Source organism: Lontra canadensis, unplaced genomic scaffold (genome assembly GCF_010015895.1).
Source record: "Lontra canadensis isolate GAN:19392208 unplaced genomic scaffold, GSC_riverotter_1.0 scaffold312, whole genome shotgun sequence".
NCBI lineage: Eukaryota > Metazoa > Chordata > Mammalia > Carnivora > Mustelidae > Lontra > Lontra canadensis.
This window is the reverse complement of record NW_022631306.1, coordinates 15,647-41,121: the sequence shown is the minus strand read 5'-3', so window position 1 is coordinate 41,121 and position 25,475 is coordinate 15,647. Positions and strand designations below refer to the sequence as shown.

General features: G+C 46.7%; 2 protein-coding genes across 19 annotated transcripts in view; both read left to right on the top strand.

Moving 5' to 3' along the window:
- The window catches only part of LOC116862730 (band 4.1-like protein 1), a 119,317-nt gene extending 116,250 nt beyond the window's left edge, over window positions 1-3,067 (top strand). For all 17 annotated transcript variants that reach the window (XM_032850110.1, XM_032850108.1, XM_032850106.1 and 14 more), the window contains one exon: window positions 2,052-3,067. In XM_032850110.1, coding sequence (XP_032706001.1) covers window positions 2,052-2,060 — 9 coding nt within the window. In that variant the 3' untranslated portion in view covers window positions 2,061-3,067. The remainder of the gene's footprint in view (window positions 1-2,051) is intronic.
- Window positions 3,068-9,060: 5,993 nt separating this feature from the next.
- Window positions 9,061-24,774, top strand: LOC116862731 (protein AAR2 homolog). 2 transcript variants are annotated; one of them, XM_032850119.1, is made up of 4 exons: window positions 9,061-9,086; window positions 11,811-12,618; window positions 16,076-16,305; window positions 24,449-24,774. In XM_032850119.1, exons 2-4 carry the CDS (start codon window positions 11,862-11,864, stop codon window positions 24,614-24,616), a joined length of 1,155 nt encoding a protein of 384 aa, XP_032706010.1. In that variant the 5' UTR covers window positions 9,061-9,086; window positions 11,811-11,861; the 3' UTR covers window positions 24,617-24,774. The 2 variants fall into 2 exon arrangements, with proteins under 2 accessions (XP_032706010.1, XP_032706012.1); XM_032850121.1 differs by lacking the exon at window positions 9,061-9,086 and adding an exon at window positions 9,280-9,404.
- Window positions 24,775-25,475: the final 701 nt, after the last annotated feature.

Sequence of the window (25,475 nt, the reverse complement as noted above, 5' to 3'; positions counted from 1 at the left end):
GGAGCTGCGATAATAATTAGCATCTGTGAGTGTCTTAGTTTGGGCTGCTTTGACAGCACACCATAGACTGGGTGGCTTAAACAACACATGTTCATTTCTCCCAAGTATGGGGGCCTGGGAAGTCCAAGATCAAGGTGCAGGTGGCTGTCTTCTCTATATGTCCTCATGTGGCAGAGCAGAGAGAGAGAGAATCTCTCTTGTGTATCTTTTTATAAGGGCATTAATCCTATATATGAGGGTTCCATCCTTATAACCTAAGTACCTCCCAAAGATGCGCCCCCAAATCCCTCACATTGAGAATTAAGGCTTCAACATAGGAATTTTGGTCAGGGGGTAGGGGACACAAATATTCAGTCCTCAGCAGTGACACACAAGGACAGCGCCTCACATACAGAAGATCCTTAGCGCTGTGAACCCGCATCCTTATCCCCCGAGGTTTCACCATGTTCAGGGATGGACGAGAGCCCTGGGTAAGTCAGACTGTAAGCTTCCGCCGCCAGCCTGGTGCACGAGCCCTGGCTCCTTGCAGGTGTCCATCTTGCTGGCCTTTAGCTTCTCTTCCCTCCCTGAATCTTCCAGAAACATCTGTTCAGAGTGCACTTGACTCTTGGCCTTCCTCCCAGAAGTTCCTCCTCTTTGAAGTTCTTGCTCTGAGTGTGGGAAGCACACCCATCTGACACAGCGTCTTTTTACTCCCTGCAACTCTCGGGCCAGATGTGTGGTTTCTCTTCCATCTTCTCCCACTGGCCCACATCCCTCAGACAGGACCTGTCTCCACAACACTGCAACACCCAGCTTCCTTACCTCCAAGATCTGGATGACATGGGAGGAAAAAACTGACCTGTTTCAAAGCAGGAATCTTGGGTTCTAGTCTCATTTCTGTCACCAACTCACTGGGACCTTGAACCCTCTGGGTCTCCATTTTCCCATCTGTCAACTAAACTGAAAAGGATTTTGTGTCTATGACTCCCTTCACACTGGACCCTATGTGAGTGGGAAAGGGCAGAAAGGATTACCCACCCCCCCCCCACCGTTAAGTGGTTCTGGGGAGCTGCTATGCACAATGCACAGTGATGAGCATTGGAAAGACAAAGAAAGGGGCGCCTGGGTGGCTCAGTGGGTTAAAGCCTCTGCCTTCAGCTCAGGTCCTGGTCCCAGGGTCCTGGTCCCAGGGTCCTGGGATCGAGGCCCGCATCTGGCTCTCTTTTCAGCAGGGAGTCTGCTTCCTCCTCTCTCTCTGTCTGCCTCTCTGCCTACTTGTGATCTCCATCTGTCGAATAAATAAATACAATCTTTAAAAAAATTATTTAAAAAAAAGAAATGAAGAAAGACAAAGATAAGTAAAAGGCAGCCATTGCCCTCAAGGAGAGCCAAACAGTGTATGGCTAAGTTAACAATAGCAGTAGTGATAATAGGAATGGTCAGGTACTTATTTAGTGGTTCCTGTTTGCTAACCTTTGTTTCGAATCCTCCCCGTAAATGCGTGAGGAAGCACCCATTTTACAGAGGAGCACAGGAGGCCTAAAGAAGTTAAGAAACTCACCCAAGATGGCAGAGCTCGTAGCCCATGGAATGGGATTTGAACTCAAGCCGTCTGATTGGAGACCCCATGCACTTGACCACAAAATTTTGGAGTCAATCTTGAGTTGGAATCCAAGCTCCAGTTTCTTTATGGAAACGCTGCTCCCTGGGGTTTAATTCCAGGTCACACAGGCCCATGGAGATCAGAGAGGAAAAACAAATAACTTCTGCAATCACAACTAAACAATTCTTAGACCAGGAGGAGGTAGGAAGAAAAGGTGAGCCGCATGTGATCTGAGCCTCTTAGTGTTTAAGGAAACTTGGACAGATTTCCAGACAGATGTGGGTTCAGGTCTTGGCTGTGTGGCCTTGGACAAGTCACTTGATCTTACTGAGCCATAATAAAGGGTATACAGGAAAGGGAGCTAAAACCACCTCTTGCCGTGTATTTAAAGATGAATGAGAAAAAGTTACTAATTTTTATTGTCCTCTTCCTTCGTGTCCCCTTCCCTCCATGCCTCCGGCTCTAGGAATCCTGACCTCTGTGAAGAGATGCTGGCGCTTCTGGTCCAACCCAAGCCAGAGAACCGTTAAGAAGGGGCCTTCATTCTGGATTCTCCGACTCAACACCGCAGTCCCAGCTGTGACGTACTGTCACCGAAGAGGGACTGGGAAAGGAAAAGCATATATATATAGATATATATAGATATAGATATATATACAGGAAACACCGCGTGCTTGCACTGCTGCTGGGGCTGGCCGCACCTTCGGCCAACAGTAACAACCAACATCTGAACACCTACATTTCCTTTGCAGACAAATTGAAGAACTGGTGGGATTTTTTCAGGAAAAAAAAAAGTATATATATATATATATATATATATATATATATATATAAAATGACAATAATCTCTCACTCCCCCTTTTGAAGCCCTGCGGAATGACAAAAGCAAGCCAGACCACGATGATCGTAGGAGTCCAAAACGACCCTGGTTCTGCACGTTACCTTGCGTGGACAAACAAGCATTCCATTTGTCCTGAAGCGTGTGCTGCCCACTACAATGCAAAGGAAACACTCTTGCAGCAAAGCAAGAGAACTCTCAGCAGCGAGACACGTGCCGTCAACCGTTTGCCAAGAAAGAAAGAAAATCCCCCCACTCGGAAAGGAGGAACACTGGATTATTATTTTTGGGGTCTTGACACTGGGCTGCAAAATCCACCTTCCTTTCTTCCGCCTCCCCTCCCCATCGACTCACATGTCTTGTTGTCATTTCTGTCTTGGCTCCCTCCTCCCCCTCCCCCACCCTCTGTATCCCGGTCCTGCCGATGACTCTGGTTTGAAACAAGAAAAAGAAGAGAAAGCAAGCGCAGAAAACCCAGCCACAGGAAGGAAAGTAGACATTGTGTGTTCATGGGTTGTCATGATGAAGGTGCAGCTTATAGGAGATGTGTATGGGTGTGCTTTTAAGTTATGTATATGACATATAACAGGAAACAAATAATTAAAATAAACAGTGCTGGTAAGTATGAAGCTGACATTTTAAAATTATAATTATCCGACTGTGATTGATGTATTCCAAGGTTCTTAGATCGCACTGAACCGGCCCAGCCAAGGAGACCTGGACTCTGGCTGCGGGCTGTCCGCCGGAGGAGCTGACGGTTCAGTGTAGTAATACAGTGTGTGGTATTTGTAATTGATTGATTGGTGGGGAGGGGTGGGGTCCCCAGATGGAGGGGCAGGGATTTGGCAAGGAGGAAGAAACCCAGATGTAGTTCAAGATGCCTTCCCCGCTTCGGGCAGTAGCCACCAGGGCCTGATCTGTGCTCAGCTGTGGGGTCCAGGGTCAGGATTGCACGACAGGGGTCCCCGGCTCAGCCCCCATAGCCCCCTAGGGGGTTTGCTTCGTTTTTCAGTCTTCTCTTTTTTCAGCCAAATGTCTTTTCCCTGACCACATTGCGACAGCTGACTCCCCGTGCAAAGAGATGGGACACCCTTGGCCACTGCAGAGAATGGTAGCTTTACCTGGCTGTCCGGAGAGCCTGGCTCGCTCTGGTCCTCTCCCCTCCCACATTCATTCTCTTCCTCATGGGCCAAAGCACCCATGGCAGAGACCCTGAACAAGGGCAGGCCCCGATAGGACAAAACTTCATTTCCAAAGGCTTTGCCTACCACCCCCCACCCCCACTCCATCCCTGCCCTGAATAAGCCGCTGAAGAAATGTGTTGCTCAAAGGCTCCTTCTATGTGAGAGACTGGCTTTGGAAACCTCCCCTTCAGCCAGCAATCTGAGCTCTGAGCTTGTACCCTCAGAGTCCCCAGAACTGCCTTCAGACCACTGAAGCCCTTGGAGAATACCCCAACCAAGGCTCGGGCTTTCCCAGGCTTGCCTGCCAGGACCTGCTCCCCGGAGCTCAGTGAGTCCCCTTTGGAAGGAGTATGTCCCTACTGCACTTTAATTTCTCAGTCCCATCTTACCTGCCCTGCCCCAGCTCTACAGCGGCCACTGAAGTCATTCAACAAATACTTATTGAGTACCTGCTCGCGCCAGGCACTAGGCTTGGACTGCAGGAGAGAATGTGGGAGAGGGGAGGGACCTGGAAGCCCTCCGAGCCAGCCTTACATCTTCAATCACGGCTTGCCCCTCTGAGAGCATTTCCACATTCTCTCCAATTATTGGCCATTGCCCGGGGATACCCCCCAGCTTACTTATTAGTTACCCCAGTGACATAAATGCTTAGTTTGCTAAGCTGGTGCTGACCTGAGAACAAGAAACCAGAACAGTGTTGGCTAAATGGGCCAGAGAGCAGGCAGAGAGAGCCCTGCCCCTGGGGCTCAGAGGGCAGATCCAGCCATCTCCCCCGCCAACCCCCTGGAGCAAGACCAGTGGCTCACTCCACCCGCGCCCCCTACCCCGAGTGTGACATCTCACTTCCCATGCATCAGGTTCTTTTTACTACCTTGGTGGAGAAGCCACAAAACCTCCTTCCCACCCGTCGCAACCTGCAAGCTCCTATTTTCTTTCTGAGCCAAGAGCTGGAATGGCTCCACCCCTCCCTGGGCCCCCCGGAATATGGCTCAGGCACCCCTGTCTTTGCAGGGACCAGGTGCCCCGAGCACACTGGTCACACCTCAGAGGGAGAGTATTCTGGATCCTGCACCTGTTTACGGCCCCTGAATGTGTGGCTTCAGAGTAGGGATGAAGGGACCAGGCTTAGCTTGTGAGCTGGCCAGGGTTTGTGGAGCTCTCCATCCCACGGATGCTGTGACCTTCCTTCCGTGGAGAGGCAGGTAGTGCCACCAGGGAGGAGGGGAGCTGCAAAGCTGAAATCTAGGGCACTGTTTCCTCCCATCCTCCTCTTCATAGAGAATATAGATGTTTGTCTTGTCAGTCTTCAACCTACTTTTCTTTTTTCCTTTTTGCATTTCTCATCCTTTTTGTGCTGCCTCTCCACCCAGGAGACCATGTAGCATGATGGAAAATGTCCTGGAGTGTATCCTGGCTCAGCCCCTAACTCACCATGTGACATTGGACTAGTCCCACCCCCCAACCCCCTTTGGGGCCTCAGTTTCCCCATTTGCAAAATGAGTAGGATAAACCAGATGCTCTCCAGGGTCTTTTCCCAGTCTGCTGTTCTACAGATCTTCATTTTTCTCTTGTTTTGCTTTCTTGGGATCTTTTCCATCAGAGGGGACAGGAAGTGCCAGGACCTGTTTCAGTTTGTGAATCCTGCAAGCACATTCCAAGACTGGCCTGCGATTGCATGAGCAACATCACTCTAAATAATTTTTTTTTTTCAAAAGCACCTTCCAACCAACTGCGATGCTGTCCTGTTCCTTTTTACTCACACCCCTCCCTCCCCTCTTGTCCCCACGCTCCCCCACCTCAGTGCTCTGTGCTGTATGCGTGTGCTCTCTGTTCTTGTATACTCAATAAAAGTGAAATAAATGTGTTTGATGCTGAACCACAAACTGCCTTGGCATCTCTCTCTCTCTCTCTCTCCCAGCCCTTAGCTACCAGTACGGGTTGGCCTTGTGGGGAGGGCTCAGACAGGTGTGGAGGAAATCCCAACCTTGAACACTTTCATGCAACACTTATTTGCAGCTTCCAATATGGTCTCTGACTTGGGTTAGGCTCTGCAGGCACAACCGCAAATAAGACAAATTTCCTGCCCTCTGGGAACGCTCAGACTTGTGGAGTGCTGGAAACATAATACAACAGGCAAGCAGTTCTGGAGTGATCGGCACCAGGAAGGAAATGCACAGAGGCAGGAGTTGGCTGCTGAGGGAGACCACTTAAATAAGGTGGCCAGTTATGGCCTCCCTAAGGAGGAGCTAAATGAAGAGAAAGATCCAGTAAGGTGAGGGGCTTGGGCAAGATATTCTAGGCAGGGGCGCCTGGGTGGCTCGGTTGGCTCAGGTCATGATTCTAGGGTCCTGGGATCAAACCCCGCATTGGGTTCCCTCTCCCACTGCTTGTGCTCTCTCTCTCTCTCTCTGTGTCAAATGGATGAATAAAATCTTAAAAAAAAAAAAAAAAAAGAGTGGGGCGCCTGGGTGGCTCAGTGGGTTAAGCCTCTGCCTTCAGCTCAGGTCATGATCTCAAGATCCTGGGATCGAACCCTGCATCAGCTCTCTGCTCAGTGGGGAGCCTGTTCCCCCCACCCCTGCCTGTCTGCCTCTCTGCCTACTTGTGATCTCTCTCTCTCTCTCTGTCAAATAAATAAATAAAATCTTAAAAAAAAAAAAAAAAGACTATTCTAGGAAGAAGGAACAGTTAAGTCTGTGGGCCCCAGGATATAGAGGTGCTTGATGTGTGGAAGAACAGCATGATCCCTCCTCTTTCTGAAAGAAGAGCACTTACATTGGGGGTCTCTTCCTACAACCCTCTCCATGGGAACCTAGTGGTTAATGTATACAGTGACCCCCAGCTTCAACCTTTGCCCACCTCCACATACATTGCCATGTCCCTCTACATGCCACTTGTCCCATTATTGACTTATTTAAATGGACTCTGTAAATTATATATATGTGTGTGTGTGTATACATGTATATGTACATATATATGAAACAATATTACTTCCATAAATGAAAAACTAGTGTCACTTGCCAAAGAAAGGAGGTCTTCATAAAACTAAATGCAAAAATATAAAATTAAAAACCCATAATCCATGTAAAACTTACTCCTTGGGCTACCTGAGTTGCATGTACCACACTTTCCTTTTTATTCTAAGTGGCTCACCCCAGGCCAACTTCTCTATTGCCCCAAATCTCACAAGCAAGAACCACTATAAATAATTGGATGCATTTTCTTCCACTCTTTTTCCAGGTATGTATATCTCTTCAGAGCTTAAATTACCTGGGACATACCATTCCAAATACTATTTTAAACTTATTCTGAGCATTTCCTAGTAATTTTGAATACTAAATACTATTTTGTTTCTTTCCAAAGGTAATTCACTCAATGACACAAAATGCTGTGCAGTGAAAACAATTCTTCAATGCTCTCTGGAATCCCGTCCATTGTCAGAGGTAGTTGCTTTCAGGAGTTTTGGGAATCCTTCCCTAAATTTGTTTCTTGTACATTTCCTTTAGCTCTCTGCCACCCATAGGGTTCTGGAATAGGACACGGTTTGCAAATATTGGGTCCACACACACTCTGAATCTGTATCTTTATCTCCCAGAAATTCAGGGTCAGCCTCTGTGTTGCTTGGGAATAACCTGGGGTTGATTTATCTAGATCAGTGGTTCCCAAACGGAGGGGAAGGAGGTGATTTTGCCTTCCCCCAGGGAACGTTTAGCCATGTCTGAAGACATTTTTGGTTGTTACACCTGAGGGGTGCTATTGGCATTCAGTGGGTAGAGTCCAGGGATGCTGCTAAACATCCCATAATCATGGGACAGATCCCACAACAAATCTGATCTGATTTGTCAGTAGTATCAGAGTTGAAAACCTGATCTGGATGGACGTGTGACCCATAAGGTGGCATTCCAGGGTCACCATCTGTAGCTTTCAAGCCCTAATTCAGGGCTGGAGTCTCTGAGAAGATGGTGAGCCCAGCTGGAACAGGGAGCTCTGAGATCATAAACTTAGCTCAGCACCCACACTGGGAATAAGGAGGGTCAGGGAAGGAGCTGAGCTTCTTCAGACAGGAAATGGAACCGACATGACAGGCGGAATTTGACAGGCGTGACTGTGACTGATGGAGGCCATCTCTGGTTAATCCTGCAGCAGCTTATTGTGATTAACCATGACTGCAGAGCCCAGTATAGTCTGCAACCCACTAAGAGATGAGGTTTGACTGAGAAAGATTGGTGTGTCCAGCTGTCACTGAGGAAGTGTGACAGACAAGCTAAGAAGCAGCAGCACGGGGACAGGAACAGTCAGTCAGACTGTGGTTTGCATCCTAGCTCTGCCACTCTCCAGCTGTGTAACCTCTCTGAGCCTTGGTTTTCTCTTCTGTAAGCTGGGAATACTAATATCTACTTCTAGGGTTACGTTAAGGCTTAGAAGTCATATATGAATGGCCTGCCCTATGGATATTGGACTTACCTAGCCAGTCCCCACAATCATACAAGCCAATTCCTTGTAAAAAATCTCTTAATATAGGGGCGCCTGGGTGGCTCAGTGGGTTAAAGCCTCTGCCTTCCGCTCAGGTCATGATCTCAGGGTCCTTGGATGGAGTCCGCATCAGGCTCTCTGCTCCGCAGGGAGCCTGCTTCCCTCTCTCTCCACCTACTTGTGATCTCTCTCTCTGCCTGCCTCTCTGCCTGCTTGTGATCTCTGTCAAATAAATAAATAAAATCTTTAAAAAAAATCTCTTAATATATATCTCCTATTGATTCTGCTTCTTTGGTTGAACCCTGACTGATACAGCCACCCAGCACAGAGCAAAGCCCTCAAACAGAAATCATTTATTAATACAGTCATTAATTAAACACACACACCCAGCTGAACCCCTTGTGTCTGGCTTTGGGCTAGGTTCCTGGGAAACAACAGAGAACCAGACAAGAAATTCCCTCCCTCCAGGCATGTTTGTAGCCTGCACCACCTGAGGACACTGGTGATTATGGCCGGAGGGACCCATGTAGTGGCTATTGCTGCTGGGACGACTTCTCCGCCCTGCGGGCTGGGTTTCTGACAATCTCCTTTAGGACTGAGAGTGGTTGGACAGCGACTGGGTGATAATGGGCGAGTGGTGATACTCAGGTAGAAACTGGCTGACAGGGACCATTACTGAGCTTCTGATGTGGCTACTAGACAGCCATGATCATGAACCCTGCTTCAGCGACCATGACTGATTGTGACCAAAGGACTAGGGCTGGTGGGTGTGTTTCTGGAGCAGGATATACATAGCTTGGTGAAGGTTGTTATCCACGGTTCAGGAGACGTGTAACCCAAAGTAGCAAAAGGCAACATTTAACGGGGCGGAACCTGCAGGCGCGGACCGTTCCTCCCCAGACCAGGAGCTCTGCCGGACCGCTTTCCCCGTCGCTCCCGTCCCAAGCCAAACCGCGAGAACTTCCGGTGCTCCGCGGTGCCCGGGAGGGGCGAGAGTCCAAAGCTGGTGAGTCCGGCCTCCTGGCCTGTTTGAACTTTTCTGTTTTTGTTGTCCGTGTGGCCCAGCCACCCTGTTCCCGGTTCGGGATCGCGGAGTGCCCTGAAGTGGGGCGCCTCGGCGGGACGCGCGCGTCCCTCTCTGTGGGCCAGTGCTTGGACCCTGGTGCCTCTGCAGGCCTTTCTCCCTGAAAAACCGTCACCAGAGCCCCCGTCGCCAGTACTTCCTGGGGCACCCGGGGTAACTTAGCTGTTTCCCGAACTTGGGAACTTGGGGGCCGGAGACCCTGGCCGCGCCCGATATGGTTCTGTTCGACTCTAATTTCGGGTAAGGTAATTTGCCCGAACCGACCGTTTGTTTCTCATCTATCTACAACATGGATATCATGTTTTTATTAAATAAATGCCTATCGAGGGGCTGGTTTGTGCTGGAGGAACAAAAAGACTCAAGTCTCACGGAGGTAACAGCCGTCTGCTAAACACAAACGCAGAACTGCAGCCTGATCAATGAAATGGAAATGTCCGGGGTGCCGGGGAGTGTCTCACGGGATACCTGACCTAACCCCGGGTCAAGCAGGCTTTAGTGAGGAAGTGAATATTGAGCTGAGATCAGAAAAAATGATTTGAGGAAGAGGAGAGGGAAGAGTTGTTTTTTTTTTTATTTTAATCCAAGGAGCCTCCAGCCAGTGTGGCGGGAACAGAGAACTCTGCAGGGTGCACGGTATGAAACAGACCGAAGGAGTTGGGAGGGGCCAGGCAGCCCAGGCCTTGTAGGTCTTGTAGGTCATGGTAAAAATTCTGGTTTTCCAGGAGCCAGAAGAAGAGCCACTCACATGGAATTCAGTGTGAGCTGGTGACATGCTTAGGTTGGGCCTTTGAAAAGTTCACTCTGGCTGTTGGATGGAGAACGGGTAACTTGCAGCAAGGAGGTGATGGCGAGAAGCAGGTGGACAGATGTGACTTTGTGCATTCCAGGGCATAGTCTCTGTGCCAGGCCGTGTGCCAGCTGCTGAAGATACAGTGAAGAGAATTACCGCTGGTGTAATTTGAATAAAGGAATGTCATTGTCAAGGAGGAAGGAGTGCAGGTACCACAAGGGAAAATGGCTAATTGATGAACAATTGTTCTAAATGTAGTAGCTCCTCATTTAGCAAGTACTTATTAAGTACCTTCTGAATTCAGGGTTGGGAATAAGATGATGATGATGCAAATTATTTAGAGCAGCGGCTTTCAGGCTTTTTTGACTGTGACCTGCAATAACAAATACATTTTACCTCATGACCAAGAATCCATACAGACACATAAAACTTCAGAAGACAGTTATCTTTATTACTCATGATGCACTCTTTTTCTTTTTTTAAATTTTGTTGTTTCCATTTTAAAAAAATGTAATGCTGGTTGAGACTCTCTAAATTGATTTCTTAACCCATTAATGAGTTTTGACTTGCAGTTTGAAAAAAAAAAAAATGCCCATTTAGAGTAAGAGTCATTTACCGTGGTTTGGGGTTAAGATGATAAAACATTGCCTCTACCATTTTTGGAACCAGGTCGGCCTTCCTTTTCTCCCTGCTCTAGTTTGTTCTGTTTGCTTAACATAGAAAAGAGTAAGAAGAATTAAACAGGCAACTGGTTCTTCTGTTTGTGAAATTTGGGGGTCTTGTTTGTGCATCTGGCTGGGTTGGAAGTCCCTAGAGGCAGTAGTGACTGTCCTACCCTGTGGATGTTTCATAGATCATTGTTCCAGGCAAAGATCTGGCCCAGTGCGGGCGCTCAGTGATTATTTGTTAAATTGAATAGGTAAGCGTCTTGGGACTAGAAGGTTAGATAATTGTTTTTATTAAATTAGCTCATGTTGGAACCATTCCTATAAATACCACCCAGGCAGTGTCTGCCTGCCTACACGTTGTGTCAGTATGTCCCCGTGGACAGTTCAGAGGTGGGTAAAATAAGTGTTCTTGCTCTTTCTCTTCTAAATACTGATCCTAGGCCAGCCATCCCACCTGAATCTATTCTGGGCAAGGCGGCCAGAGTTGCCACTGACTGTGGGCCCTTTGGGAAGTTGCTTCACTCCCTGGACTTTAGGGGTTTTTTATGCGTAGAAGATGAAGAGGAGGTTTGTGGTTGAAAAGCTTTCCACTTCCAAACATTTTGTGAATGAACACCCACTTCAGATGCAGAGCACCCACTTTCCACCTTCTGTCCATGTCTGGGCCTTCCTTAAGGCTTATGGGAAACTGGGTATATGCTGGATTTAATCATCCTTCTTAGCTCCTTGGGACTCTTCAGTGATAGGGTTTAGGCAGAGTTACAGTGTGAGGCAGTTTAGGCACAGTCGTAGTTTCTAATAGACCACCCAGGCTTTCCCCACCTTCATCTTGTTGTGGGAGAGAGATCCTGAGAGTGGATCTTGAGTGGGCAGTGAGAAGAACACTGGCCTGGAGGACAGGGTACCTAGGTTCTAATTTGTGTGACCTTGTATGACCTGGAGCATGTCGTTTATCCTCAATGTCTTTCCAGCTATGCAGTGAGTGTTCTTTCTCAATAAACCAAAACACAAAATCCTCTTCACCCTGAGTCCTCTTTTCCTCTTCAGTAAAATTGATGCAGGGTTGTGGCGAGGATTAAGGGAGATAATTATGTCAGGGGTCTGATTCAATCTGGCACATGCAGAATCCTCAGCAAATGAAGCATCTTTCCTCAAGTTCCAGTTAATTCTGATTTCTTTCTTTTTCAGTTGTTTGGAAGACAAGAGAGGTTCTCTTTTTGGTCACTTAGCACTGGTGCCATGGCTGCCATGCAAATGGATCCTGAGCTTGCCAAGCGCCTGTTCTTTGAAGGGGCCACTGTGGTCATCTTGAATATGCCCAAGGGGACAGAGTTTGGCATTGACTACAACTCCTGGGAGGTGGGGCCCAAGTTCCGGGGCGTGAAGATGATCCCACCAGGCATCCACTTCCTCCACTATAGCTCTGTGGACAAGGCCAATCCCAGGGAGGTGGGGCCTCGTATGGGCTTCTTTCTGAGCCTGCAGCAGCGGGGGCTGATCGTCCTGCGCTGGAATGCGATCCGAGAAGAGGTAGACCTGTCTCCAGCCCCAGAGGCTGAGGTGGAGGCCATGAGGGCCAACCTCCAGGAGCTGGACCAGTTCCTAGGCCCTTACCCATACGACACACTCAAGAAGTGGATCTCACTCACCAACTTTATCAGCGAGGCCACAATGGAGAAGCTGCAGCCTGAGAGCCGGCAGATCTGTGCTTTCTCAGAGGTGCTTCCTGTGCTGTCCATGAAGCACACCAAGGACCGCGTGGAACAGAATCTACCTCGCTGTGGCACTGAGTGCAAAAGCTACCAGGAGGGCCTGGCCCGGCTGCCAGAGATGAAGCCCAGAGCTGGGACAGAGATCCGCTTCTCAGAGTTGCCCACACAGATGTTCCCAGCAGGTGCCACACCAGCAGAGATAACCAGGCACAGCATGGACCTGAGCTATGCCCTGGAGACGGTACTCAGCAAGCAGTTCCCCGGAAGCCCTCAGGATGTGCTTGGTGAGGAGGAACAGGATTCTTTGGGAGTGGGCCAGGAGATGGGTGTATAGTAGTGGGTACATCTCCGGTTATCTAGTCCAGCGGCTCCTAAACTCGGCAAGGAAGCAGTCTTGCCCAGTCCCCCTGGGACTAGGTTAAGAGAGCTGGAGTGGGGCCCCAACACTATCTGTCTGTCTATATAATAAACAAACACTGTAGGTGAACCTGATGCAGCCAGTTCTGTGTTTGGGAACCACTTATGTGGCCCAGCCCCTCATTTTACAGATTGAGGTTCACAGAAGGAAAGGATTTGGCCAACTATGTGGTCAAAGTGAGACCAGAGCCCAGGGCTCCTGGTTCCCCGTCTCCCATCTGCCTCCTCATTTTGCTCCTGATTCTCTCAGTGTTGGTCTCTCCACTGGCTTAGACCAGGATCGTGATTTTTTTTAAATTATTTTTGTTTTTATTGTTATTTTTCTCCCTTATTGCAAAAGTACTGTATGGTCATCATAGAAGCAAAACAAAAATGCATTCCCAACTCCCACTACCTAGAAATAACCAAATTTTGTACCCTTGGGTATATTTCCTTTTCGTCTGTTCCATGTGTATGTATCCCTGTGCAGCATTTCATTGCAGTCTCTTCTCTGTGTATTTCTGTGTACTTCCCTTTAGTCTCTTTTTTCCCTCAATTATATGTGTTTGTATAAATGATTTTTTTATAATTTTTTTTTAAGATTTTATTTATTTACTTGAGAGAGAGAGTGAGAGAGAGCATGGGAAGAGAGAGGGTGAGAAGGAGAAGCAGACTACCCACTGAGCAGGGAGCCCGATGCGGGACTTGATCCTGGAACTCCAGGATCATGACCTGAGCCAAAGGCAGTCACTTAACCAACTGAGCCACCCAGGTGCCCCTATAAATGATTTTTTACAAAAACAAGATTGCAGTATACTATTTTGTAATCTGCTTTAACATAAACATGTTTCTATGTTGCTGAAACAGCCCCTTCTCGATAGTGTCTACTTATGTGCCATAGTTAATGAACCAGCCCTCTGTTGGTGGGCCTTTTAAGTTGTCCCTATTTTCCCTATCGTGTCGTCTAATGAACATCCTGTGTGTACTTATACATACATTTAGGGTTGAAATTGTTGGATCAGAGCCTGTGTGTTGCGAACTGGGATGAAGCTGTTGCCCATCATCTCTGAAATGGCGATTTAGCAAAGGCCTCTTCCTACCGGATGGTTGGAGAATGATATCGTTTCAATGTATATTTCTTTGATTCTAGTGACAGCAGACATTCGTCACATCTTTAACAACTATTTATATTTTTTCTTTTACAAATTGTCCAGGTATTTGCATATTTTTCTGTTGGAAGACCAGTGAGAAATTTGAATATAGGGCCCTTTATATCATTGCCTCTCTGATAAAAGGGCACATTTTAATGGGTGCATCTTAATGCATTACACAGTATTATCATTTAATAAGTAACACTTGGGAAATTCTGGCTTAAAAAAGAACGAAAATCCTGTTTTCTACCTCTTAAACATTTTAGTTCTTCAAAGTAATCTTGTGAAAGGTCTGTTGCAGGGATAACTTTTCATCTTCCTGACAACTCTTTGAAATTACTTCTGATCTCCTAACTTAATTTCAGACTAGGCCAGAAATTCATGAATTTAAGTAAATGCCCTAATTTCAGAGAATAAGCTCCTATTTTCACAAACTAACCAGGTAAAGCCAACTGTAGAAGCAAATCATTAACCTCTATCATAGAAAGAAAATTTGACAATATCTTTTTTTTTTAAGAGTTTATTTATGGGGGCGCCTGGGTGGCTCAGTGGGTTAAGCCGCTGCCTTCAGCTCAGGTCATGATCTTGGAGTCCTGGGATCGAGCCCCGCATCGGGCTCTCTGCTCAGCGGGGAGCCTGCTTCCTCCTCTCTCTCTGCCTGCCTCTCTGCCTGCTTGTGATCTCTCTGTCAAATAAATAAATAAAATCTTTTAAAAAAAAAAAGTTTATTTATGTATTTGACAGAGATCACAAGTACGCAGAGAGGCAGGCTCCCTGCTAAGCAGAGAGCCTGATGTGGGGCTTGATCCCAGGACCCTGAGATCATGACCTGAGCCGAAGGCAGAGGCTTAATCCACTAAGCTACCCAGGCACCCCAAATTTGACAATATTTTGAAAATGTCAGTCAAACATCCAATATATCTGGACCAGGCGGCTAGATAAACTTAGTTCCACAAGCCTAGGAATAGAGAACTAGTTTTTCATGTCTCTGAAGGTGACAGAGATCAAACAACCTGCATTTAAAGAGGTACGTAGTGTTGAGTGCATCTGTTCTTTTCATGACCCACGTGTAAGTGTGACACCACAGAGCCCCTCCTTAAATTTGAAGCCAGAGAGGATGTCTCTAATCAACAGCAGGGTATCTTGGCAACCAGAGACCCAGTTGCTTGCCCAAGGACAGTGGCTTCTGGATCGTGGGGTCTCTGTTTCAGACAGGCATCTGGTGGAAACGTGGGAATAATAATTAATATTTCCTGAGCGCTCCTTTGTGCCAGGTATTATTTTAAGTGCTTTATATGAACTATATTGATTTATTTACTCTTCCCCACAGCCCTCAAATAAGGAAATTGAGGTATAAACAGATTGAGTAACTTGCCCAAGGTCACACATCTCTGAAGGGTGGGGTCCAGATGTGAATTTAGGTAGTTTGGTTCATGCTGTTAGTCACCAAGCTGTTCAATGGAGATTAAATCACAGAGCCCCGTGGTTAAACAAATGCAAGTGATCTGGGCTTGAGGGCTAAGCCTCAAAGAAGTACTCACAAATTTTCCTCTTCTGGGAAGCTCTGGAACTATTCTCACCCAGTAGAAATTCTGTTTTATCTTCCATTGTTCCCATTGCCAAGCATTCGATGTGTGACCTTGGGTAAGTCCCTTGACTTTATCTGTAAAATGAGACAGGTATCACCAACCTGAACACCTTGTGGAGTTGGGCTGGGGATTACATGGTGTAGTGCAGCATTTCCCTGGCCCTGGAGCAGACCGTCTGCATCAGAATCACCCAGGAAGCTTTTCAGAGCTACAGACACTGAGGCTCTGCCCATCTGTCCTCAGCCAGGATCTCTGTGGGGGAGGCTTGCGCAGCTTTATCTTCAACAAGCTCTCCTAATACCAATGGGCAGTCCGGTTTGGGATCTGCGTGGTATAATAGCCATGGACACGTTTTGTAAACTTTTGAAGTGCCAGGCAGTTACTGGTAGATCTCTTTTCTTGCAGTCTGATTCTATAAAACCATGGTTTGGTTTCTCGTGGCTTGAATTTAGAGCAGTTCAGCAAACTTGAACTGAGCGTGTGCTCAGTGCAAACCGCTCCCCCACCGCCCTTGCAGGAGAGCTGTGCAGGAGGCTACCACTGCTGGGGTCAGTAGATCGAGCACTCCACTCTCTCAGGATCATTTTCCTCTCTGTGCCTCCCAGGTGAACTTCAGTTTGCCTTTGTATGCTTCCTCCTGGGGAATGTGTATGAGGCATTTGAGCACTGGAAGCGGCTCCTGAATCTCCTGTGTCGCTCCGAAGAAGCCATGGTGAGGCACCACACCCTCTACATCAACCTCATCTCCATCCTCTACCACCAGCTCGGCGAGATCCCAGCCGACTTCTTTGTGGACATCGTCTCCCAGAACAACTTCCTCACCAGCACCTTACAGGTGAGCCATCTTCTGGCTGACACCCATGTGGGTCAGAACTAAGGTGAGAAAGTGTGAAAGCCCCTTTGGGAGGGTTACTTTTTTGTTGCTGTTTCCTGGCTCTCTCTTCTACTCAGTTGTAAGTTCCGTGATGCCAGAGACCCTCTCTCTCTACCACCGTCTCCCTGCCTTGCTTTGAGAATGCCACGCAGTGGGGTACTTGGCATTCGACTAACCTCTACCTCTGTGAGTTACTCAGCTCAAAACACTTTTTCTTTCTCCCTGTAGCCGTAAGTTGGTATAACCCAGTAGGACAGAGTTTTGAAGCTTGTTATTTCCAGGGAAACATCTGCAGCTCCTTAGATCTCATTTAAGCATTAAAGTAACTTTGATTTCCTGTTCAAACAAAACGTGCCAGTTTCTGCAGAGATTCTCTGACAGAAAAAGTGAAATTTGCTTTTAACTTGGCAGTTAAATTTTCATTATGAGTGGTAATTAGGGAAGACGCTTCAAACAACGTACAATCTTCATCCTGTGCTATTTCCTCCCTTTGCAAATAGATTAGCATCCTTTAAGTTCTTGGGACAGCCTCTGTCACTCACATTTTGTAACTTTCTCAAGTGTGGAAGAGGCAGAAGCTGCAAGCTCTGAGTTTCCATACGTTCTGTTCTGTGAGCTGCTTTTTTCTCCCCGTGAGTGAGACCACTATGAGGCCCAGTCCTAAGAAGCTGGCTTTTCCTTAACCTATCACTCCCACCCAGGGTGAGAGAAGGAACAGACATTCCGGAAATTCCTATTGGGTAGCAGGCATCATGTTTATTATGCTACTTGGGTTCCCTTATTTAATCTCTCTGGAGCCCTTCAAGGCAGGGAGGATTATTTCCTATTTAGAGAGGAGAACATTGAGACTCGGAAAGATTAAGTCATTTATGTAAGGTTACACAGCTGGTAAGTGGCAGAGTCAGGATTTGAACCCAGGCCTGAGGCTTGTGATTATGCTCCTACGTACTGAATATAATGTATTCCCCCAGTAAGGATTCTTGATTGGCATCAGTGGGGACACCATCAGGGGCTTATATCTCAGAGGTATAGAACACTTTTCTACAAACAACATGCTGTTGGAAGAATCCCTGTAAGCAGGCAGCTGACTTAAACCCGACATAACAGAAATTAAGTCCCTTTACCTTTCCTGTGAAGGGGAAATACCACCGTCCTCCCCCAACAAGTTCCTGGGTTACATGAGCTGGTAACTGATGAGGGGTGAGAGGGGGCATCAGCTTGCTGACTTGCCTCTGGCAAGGACTCATGGGAATGACATGCTGCTCTTGTGATGTGCATTAATGCTGTCACACAAAACATAGGAGGGCCATACTGTGTCATTGGCTGTTGTGACCATTGTCAGCAGAGCTGACCAACAGCTGAGCTCTGATTGCTGACACTGTGTTGCCAGCAATGATATATGAAGCAGTGAGGGCCCAGCTGGATTGCTAGATGCCCAGGTTGGGTGTACAGAGCTGATGGTTGGAAGAATTCTGTCTGGACTTTTCACCAAGAAAATTTGATGTCATTATTTGGAAAAATCCAGGACATGTTTCTTAAAAAAAATAATATCAACACATATTTTTGAGCATTCTATCTTTATATACAGCATTTTCCTGAAAGTGTTGAGGGGTCCGTATATTAAGGTTCCTGCCTTCAAAAGAGATTTTTTCATTGATTTAGCAGGAATTTGCTAAGCATCTGCTATATTCAAGGCCCTGTTGCAGGACTGGAAATAGAGCTGTGAGCAAGACAGAGTCCCTGACTTGCAGCTTATATTTTGATAGGAAAGTAAACAAATGAATTGACCAAGTCACTTCAGACAGCAGGGCTGTGCAGGGCTCATTTGCACCAGCCCGAGACCACGACCTGAGCCAAAACCAAGAGTCAGATGCTTAACTGACTGGGCCAACCAGGGAACCCCACCCCTTTTTTTATCCTAGTAAAAAAACACATGAGATCTAACTTCTTAACACATTTTTAAGTGTAGAGTACAGTATTGGTAGCTGTAAGCACAGCAGATCTAGAACTTTTTCATTTGGCACAACTGAAAACTTTATGTCTGTTTCATGCCTTCTTAACTGAACATGATTTTCACTCTGCCTGGTGTGAACTTGTTCATCCTACAAGATGCCCTCAAGGCATCCCTCTCTCTGAAGCCATTCCCAATCCCTCTCCTTTCCATATCATTAGCCTACTTTGGACTTGTCACTATTATATTACACAGACTGTGCCTGCTGAAATGTGTACATTGCCTGCCTGACTTCCCCACTAAGCCATGAACTTTTGCCCAAAGCCTGGTTTGTTTTTCATATGGTGATTTTCAACACCTGGTTGAGGCCTAGCACTTCTCTCACTTTGTGTTATCGGGTGTTTTTAGATGGCTGGAGTACATCATTCCCGTGGCAATGCAAATAGATACCCCTGATATGACAGGTGTAAACAATGCAGTCTGATCAAGGAAAGGAATTGGTTAATTCAGACGAGGGTTGCAACTTGAGGAGGAGAAGAGGGGATCAGGAGTGACTGTGAAGGGAGGCGTTTAACCATGTGCTGGAAGGATGACGGATTTCAACAGGCACAGTGTGGAAAAGGATATTACAAGATCTTTTTTTTTTTTTTTTTTTTAATGGAGAGTTAACGTTGGTACCATCCTGGCAGTGAGAATCCAGTGAGATTTTGCCCAAGAATCCAGACCCCCACAAAGAGGCAGTCACTCAGGGTGTGTGTGAGTGAATGAATCAGCCCATAAAAGCCTTCTTCAGCCACCCTCCTGCTCTGCCCCCAGGTAGTCAAGTAAGTGGAACTGGCTTTCTTACTTAGGAGCTTAAATGGCTACTACCCATGGAGAGGGACTGGTGTTTGTATGTGTAAGCACTAAAAGGCTGTCACGTTAGCTGGTATAAAATTAGCCACGTAATGGCCTCTGCCGTTAGAGGCCCTTTTGAATAGATGCCACTGGTTCTTATAAATCCCATGGATTTAGCTTGAATAAAAATCATTTGTTTTACAAAAATAGATACAGTTTTTTCTTTTATTAAAAGCAACTTGAGTCACCATAGTTTGTTTAAAACCAATGAAAGGATAATCTGAATTTAATAGCATGTTGGAAAATGAGTTATGTAGGAAATAAGGATTCTCACTGCTGATTGCATAGCATTGAGGCATATAGTCGGGTAACCTGTTTTTTCAAAATACTTTAAGTCACAATAGGCCATCTGTGCTTTCCAGCTTTATTTTTTGCCGATATTCTAAATCCAGTGTCCATCTCAACTCCTGATGGAAGACACTTGCTCTGACAGTGATGTCTACGGTGTTTTTACCAGAACTCCTGGCATGATCAATATACCTACCCACTCGCACACCTTCTGCCACCAGCTGTCACTTTTGCACACTTACTGTGTGCATTATCTCATTTAGCCCTCACCACAGTGCTCACAGCTAAGTATATAATCTCACTTTGCAGTGAGGAAACAGCATCGTAGAGGTCACATGATTTTGCCCAAGATCACCAGAGCTAGTGGATGGCAAGGCTGAGTTTTGATTCTAAAGTTGGTGGTGGGTTCCCATTTATTACTCCCAGAGAAACATCCCAGATTCTTAAACTGACCTCAGAAGACATGATTCCTGTTGCTTTTTACTCCCCTAGAAACCATTGCGAAATGATAGTTTTATTTAACACCACTTTCTTCTTCCGCAAGTGGAAATAGAATGTTCTACCTCTGGCTAGTTTCATTCTAAGTTGAAAAATCATTTGGGAATTGAAAAAATTAGGAAATTTCATCTTTTTTGTCTGTCCAAAAAAAAATAGGATAAGATAGTGACTCAGCTACCTACCTTGATATTTTGAATTTCTCAAGGTGACCTGACTGAACTCAATTTATTTAACTTGGGTATAAAAGAAGGTTTTCACATTTCTGGCTAAAGTAATTTACAGTTTTAGAATATACAGACTTAATGATAACAATATTAATAGCTTTTTCTGTATTTAAAGAAAAATACAAGGGGTGTGCTTTTAGTTTTAGAGAAATGCAGTTGTTTGTGAAATGTCGTTGTCCTCTTTCAAAAGTATTTTTTAAATATCCAGGATTGATCTTCCGATATTAAGATGATTCATTTCTCAGTGATGTTAAGAAGCGTTTACTTGATTTCACTTTAACAAGTAAAATAATTAGATCATGACCATGTTTTCTGAAGAAGCCATAAAGTTAATCTAAAAACAAGAGAATCAAAGAAAATTATTGCTTGAAAACCAGGTAATGTCTATACATCTCCTTTTCTGAGTTACGGGTTTTTAAAATACCAAGTTTATAAACTATCAGGACAAAAATAGATCACTGGATGCCAGGGGCTTAGGTAAGGGGAGGGTTTGACCAGTAAAGGGCAGCACAAGGGAATTTTTCAGAGTAATGAGACTGTTCAGTATCCTGACTGTGATGGTATGTGAGCTTCAGACTCATAAAACTGAATACCAAAAGAAAAAAAATCTGTCTTGATTATATCATACAGTGGTTGCATTTGTGTACACATTCGTCAAAACAAATCAAACACTTAAAAATGGGTGAATCTAGTTGTATGTAAATTAGACCTCAATAAAGTTGCTTTTTAAAAAAAGTCAACCTGGGCTATACCCTGAGTCCTGGAGGCCTGCAGAGAGGACAGTTCCAGAAGCACCTGGTCTCTAAGTCCCCCGCCTTCCCACAGGGCAATGCTGAAAATATGAGGAATGTTTTAAGTCTATGTCGAGACAAAAAGGTCTGGGTAGGGATGAGGGACTGAGATTTCCCTGCTGGGACTGGATCTCGCTTAACATCTGTCACTTACTCTGCATTTATCACCATTCTCATCTGTACAGTGGGAATAGTAATTTCCTGTCCTCTTACCTCCCAGGTTTATAGTACCCAGGCTTGTAGTAAAGATTAAATTGGTAAGTTCTTTGAAAAGGACAAAGCACTTTTTAAATTAGAAGCCTTATTTTTCAGACAGAAGGTTTCTGTTATACCTGCCTCTGGTTGATTTTACTCCCAGACGTTGTTTGAGAGACGGGTGGGAAGGATGAGTGATGAGTCTGAGCCCAGCCTGGTCAGACCTGTCACTGCTGGCCATTGCCAAATGCAGGGCAGTCCCTACATCTCATTCTTATCTGTTTAGTGAGCTTTCTGTGGGCCCTAACTCTATGCCAGGCCCTGGGCGATGTGCTGTGTGGGACACGTTGATAAAAAGGACTCATTCTCTACTCTTAAGGAGCACAGATACTGTGAGCACGGTGTGAGAAATGCCATAGGAGGGTTCAGGCCCAGTCTAGGGAAACAGGCTGAAGCAGTTCCTTTCGGTTTGGGCTTTTGTAAGAAACCTCTCACAAGGAAGTGGCTTGTGAGCTGGTGGCATTCAGGGGCCACCTCCTCCCCAGGACAAGTCCTTTATTTGGTCCAGCACCATCACATAATTATTGAGCAGTTATTTGGTGTCAAGGACTTGTGCAAAAGTGAACCAAAAATGGATTTTCATGGAGTCTTTGGTCTTCTTCATTCTTTTGCTCATTACACACCTCATGGGTCCTCTGTGTCAGACGCTGTGTCAGGAGTGAGTATGCAGTAGGACCCAGAGTCACTGCTTTGGAGTTGCTCCTTGTCTCTTGGGAGAGCTTGACAGTAAATGGGCTGTTACCTAACTGAGATTGAAGCTGTGTTCCTGGTAACTCTGGACGCTGGAGGAGCATAAAGGAGCACCTGTTCCATCCTTGGTCTGGGAAGACATGCTGAAGGAGGTCACGTCTCGGCTGAACCTGAGTCACTAGTAGGAATTAGTAGGTGAAGAAGATGAAAGCAGGGATGGAAGGTGTTGTAAGCCGAGGAAAAGGCACGTGTGTAGAGGCACAGAAGAGGCTGCGGAGTGTGTTTGGCAGCTGCTCAACGTGGCCGGAGAGGCGGGGCTGTGTAGAGAGGGGTCCAGTTTACTGTGGGGGGAGGGGAACAGGAAGAGGCTTTTGCAGCTTCGGCCACAGGCTCCCCAGGACCTCGGGACAGGCCCAAGGGAATGCAGGGCCTCTGGAACTAATGCTGTTTGAAACAAGGCTTCTCTGCTTTCCATGCGGGGCCCTTCCCCAGAGCTCAGCTGGGCTCCGCAGTCAGCTCTCCAGGGCAAGCTCCATTAGCTGCCTGCAGACAGGTGGCCGGCTTCCCTGCTGCCCTCTCACCGCCACGCTCACACAGCCCCTCTAATTAGTTATTGATCTGCTGTTTTATTGTGGCTTTGCTGCCCGCTTCTGTATTTAGTCGATTCCCAAGTTAATGAAACCAAATTCTGTAACCCCCCCCATTTCTGCTTCTGCACACCCACTGCCCCCAATCACTTCTGTCCCTGCTACCACTCCAACAGAATGACTCCAAACAAAGACCACTGAAATGAGCTTTACTCCTGCTAACAGGCAGTAGAGAAACAGCTGTAGAGTACACCTGTTAACTTTGTCAGGTCAAGGCCCCCCCAGATCCTTCCACGGTGATCTGCAGGCTGGCTACAGTGGGAGACCAATGGGGAACAAAGAGCTTCCCCCACCCTCACGCTCCTGTATCTGGGGTGGTTTGGGGAAAACTGCCCCTTCTTTTCCTGTCAGTTTTCATCTGGTCATTTAACTTCTCTTAGCCTCCATTTCCCTAAAATAGGTATTCTGGGGTGTCTTCCCAGAGCATTGTGAGGATCTTTTGGGATACTCTGAAACGTCTTTGAATTTGAAAACAGCAAAATAGTATGAGGAGTAATGAGTTTGCTGTTACTCTTAGAAGTGATTGGGATTCAGGAAAATCCAGAATGGAGTGTTAGATGCAGAGAAAATTACTGCTCTACCCCCTGCTCAACGTTTATATCAGATGAAACTGAATTAAAAAGAACGTCAAAACAAGGGATTAATACCCAGAATGTATAAAGAACTGCAGTAACTCGACAACAACAACAGAAACCTGGCTAAAAATGGGCAAAGGGCTTAAATAGACATTTCTCCAAAAAAGACATGGAAATGGCCAGTACATCTACATGAAAAGATGTTCAGCATCACTAATCATAAGGGAAACGCAGATCAAAACCACAGTGAGATACCGCTTCACACCCATCAGGATGGCTCTTACTGAAAAATAATAATAATAAATAACAAAAAACAGAGCTTGCCAGTGATACGGAGAAATGGAACCCTTGTTCATTGCTGAAGGGTGGCTTCCAGGGGCCGGGGAGAGGGGGAATGGGAAATCAGTGTGGGTAGCTAGTATCAGTTGGGAAAGATAAATTCTGAAGATGGATCATGGTGATGGTTGTGAATGTACTTAATGCCGCTGAATTTTACACTTAAAAATGGTTAAAATGGTAAATGTTATGTGTATTTAATTTTTAAGATGATAATGTAAAAAGATGGTTTAAATGGTAGTTTTGTATTATGTACATGTTATAACAACTTTTTTTTTTGGGAGAGAGAGAGCGAGCATGTGTCCAGGTTGGGGGGGGCTTCTAGAGGGAGAGGGAGAGAGAATCCTAAGCAGACTTGCCCAGCATGAAGCCTGATGAGGTTCCGTCTCATGACCCTGAGATCATGACCTGAGCTAAAACCGACAGTTGGATGTTTAACCGACTAAGCCACCCAGGTGCTCCTGTTAGCACAATTTTATAAGAAGAACGTCAAAGATAACTTCCAAGGGGAATAGAAACCTCTGACTGGCAGCCTGTGGCCCATGAAGATTAGAGCAGTAGTTCAGCCTCGTTGGCCTAGAGCCTGGGACTCTATGGGATGCAGAGGCTTATAAACCCTCCAGGCCTTTCTTGGCTCCTGCTGGTGTAGTTATTGCCCAGGTGCTCAGGAGAGCTCCCCAGGGGACTGGGCCAGGGTGATGGCCCCACTGGCCTTACTCTTAATGGGGCATCACTGCCCAAGATAGTGATTTTCCATTCTAGTCCTGCCCCAGCCTCTCAGCTGGGTTTGGACCTTCTTCCTTGATTTGTGGGGAGCACTGCAGGTGTCCTGGGCCAGTGCCAGCAGCAGCTGATCCACCCGCCCCAGAGGGCTGAACACCACGAGGAAATTTCCACAGCTTTCTCGGCCCTCTCCATGTTCTCAGGGTGACTTATCCTCTGTTCTCTGTAGGTTTTCTTCTCCTCCGCCTGCAGTGTTGCCGTGGATGCCACCCTGAGGCAGAAAGCGGAAAAGTTCCAAGCTCACCTGACCAAGAAGTTTCGGTGGGACTTTGAGGCAGAGCCAGAGGACTGTGCCCCGGTGGTGGTGGAGCTCCCTGAGGGTGTAGAGACGGGCTAACTGGGAATGCTGTCAGCCAGGGGAGGCCTCTTCCCCTATAGCTGCAGTGTTGGCCTCTCCATTCATCCCTTCCTTCTGGGACCTGAGGGGGTAGGGTAGTGGCCGCACCAGATTCTGCAGAGATGGAGCCAGAATTCCCTCTTCCACCAGTAAATCCGTTTCTTCGGTGCCTAAGAGGCAGTATGCATCCGAAGCCACCTTCATGGGTTCCTGTCAGCCTGGCCACGAGGCGAACCTGACCAGATTCCAGATGGGCTCTTACAGAAGCTCTCAGGAGAGACCTGCCTCAGCAGCACCCTACTTCCTTCCAAAGGAGAAGAATGTGAGCCAATAGCCTAAGGAAACTGATTATTTATTCCACAGAATGGTTAGAAAACAAGAAACTCTGGACCACAGAGGGTTTGAGTGAACAGTTGGTGATTTAAAAGTTAAACAGGGTGAGAGAGAGATGAGCTAGAATTTCTGCCTGTCCTTGTTGAATGGGAACGCATCACAGAAGACACGGGCATGGGACCACCAGGAGCTCCAGAGTGTGGAGAGGGGACCCAGAAGACAGTTGGATTGAGTCTGACAAATGGTCAGTTTTTGCTTTCTCCAAGTTTCTTCCTTCTGTCCAGAGGTCCGAGTGGGTAGTTGTCCAAGACTCTTGTGGCTCCTGACCTCAGGGGCTTTGCCGAAGCCACATCCTTCCCATCTGTCCCATTTTGAGGCCTCAGACCCAGAGGTGGGACTTGGCAACCCTTCCATAGGGCTCCATTCCTCACCAGAGCCACCATGACTCTTTCTGGTGACCTGGAGATGGAACAACAAAGAGGGAGGTTCTTGCTCTGGAGAGCCTTTATTCAGGGCTCTGTGGAGG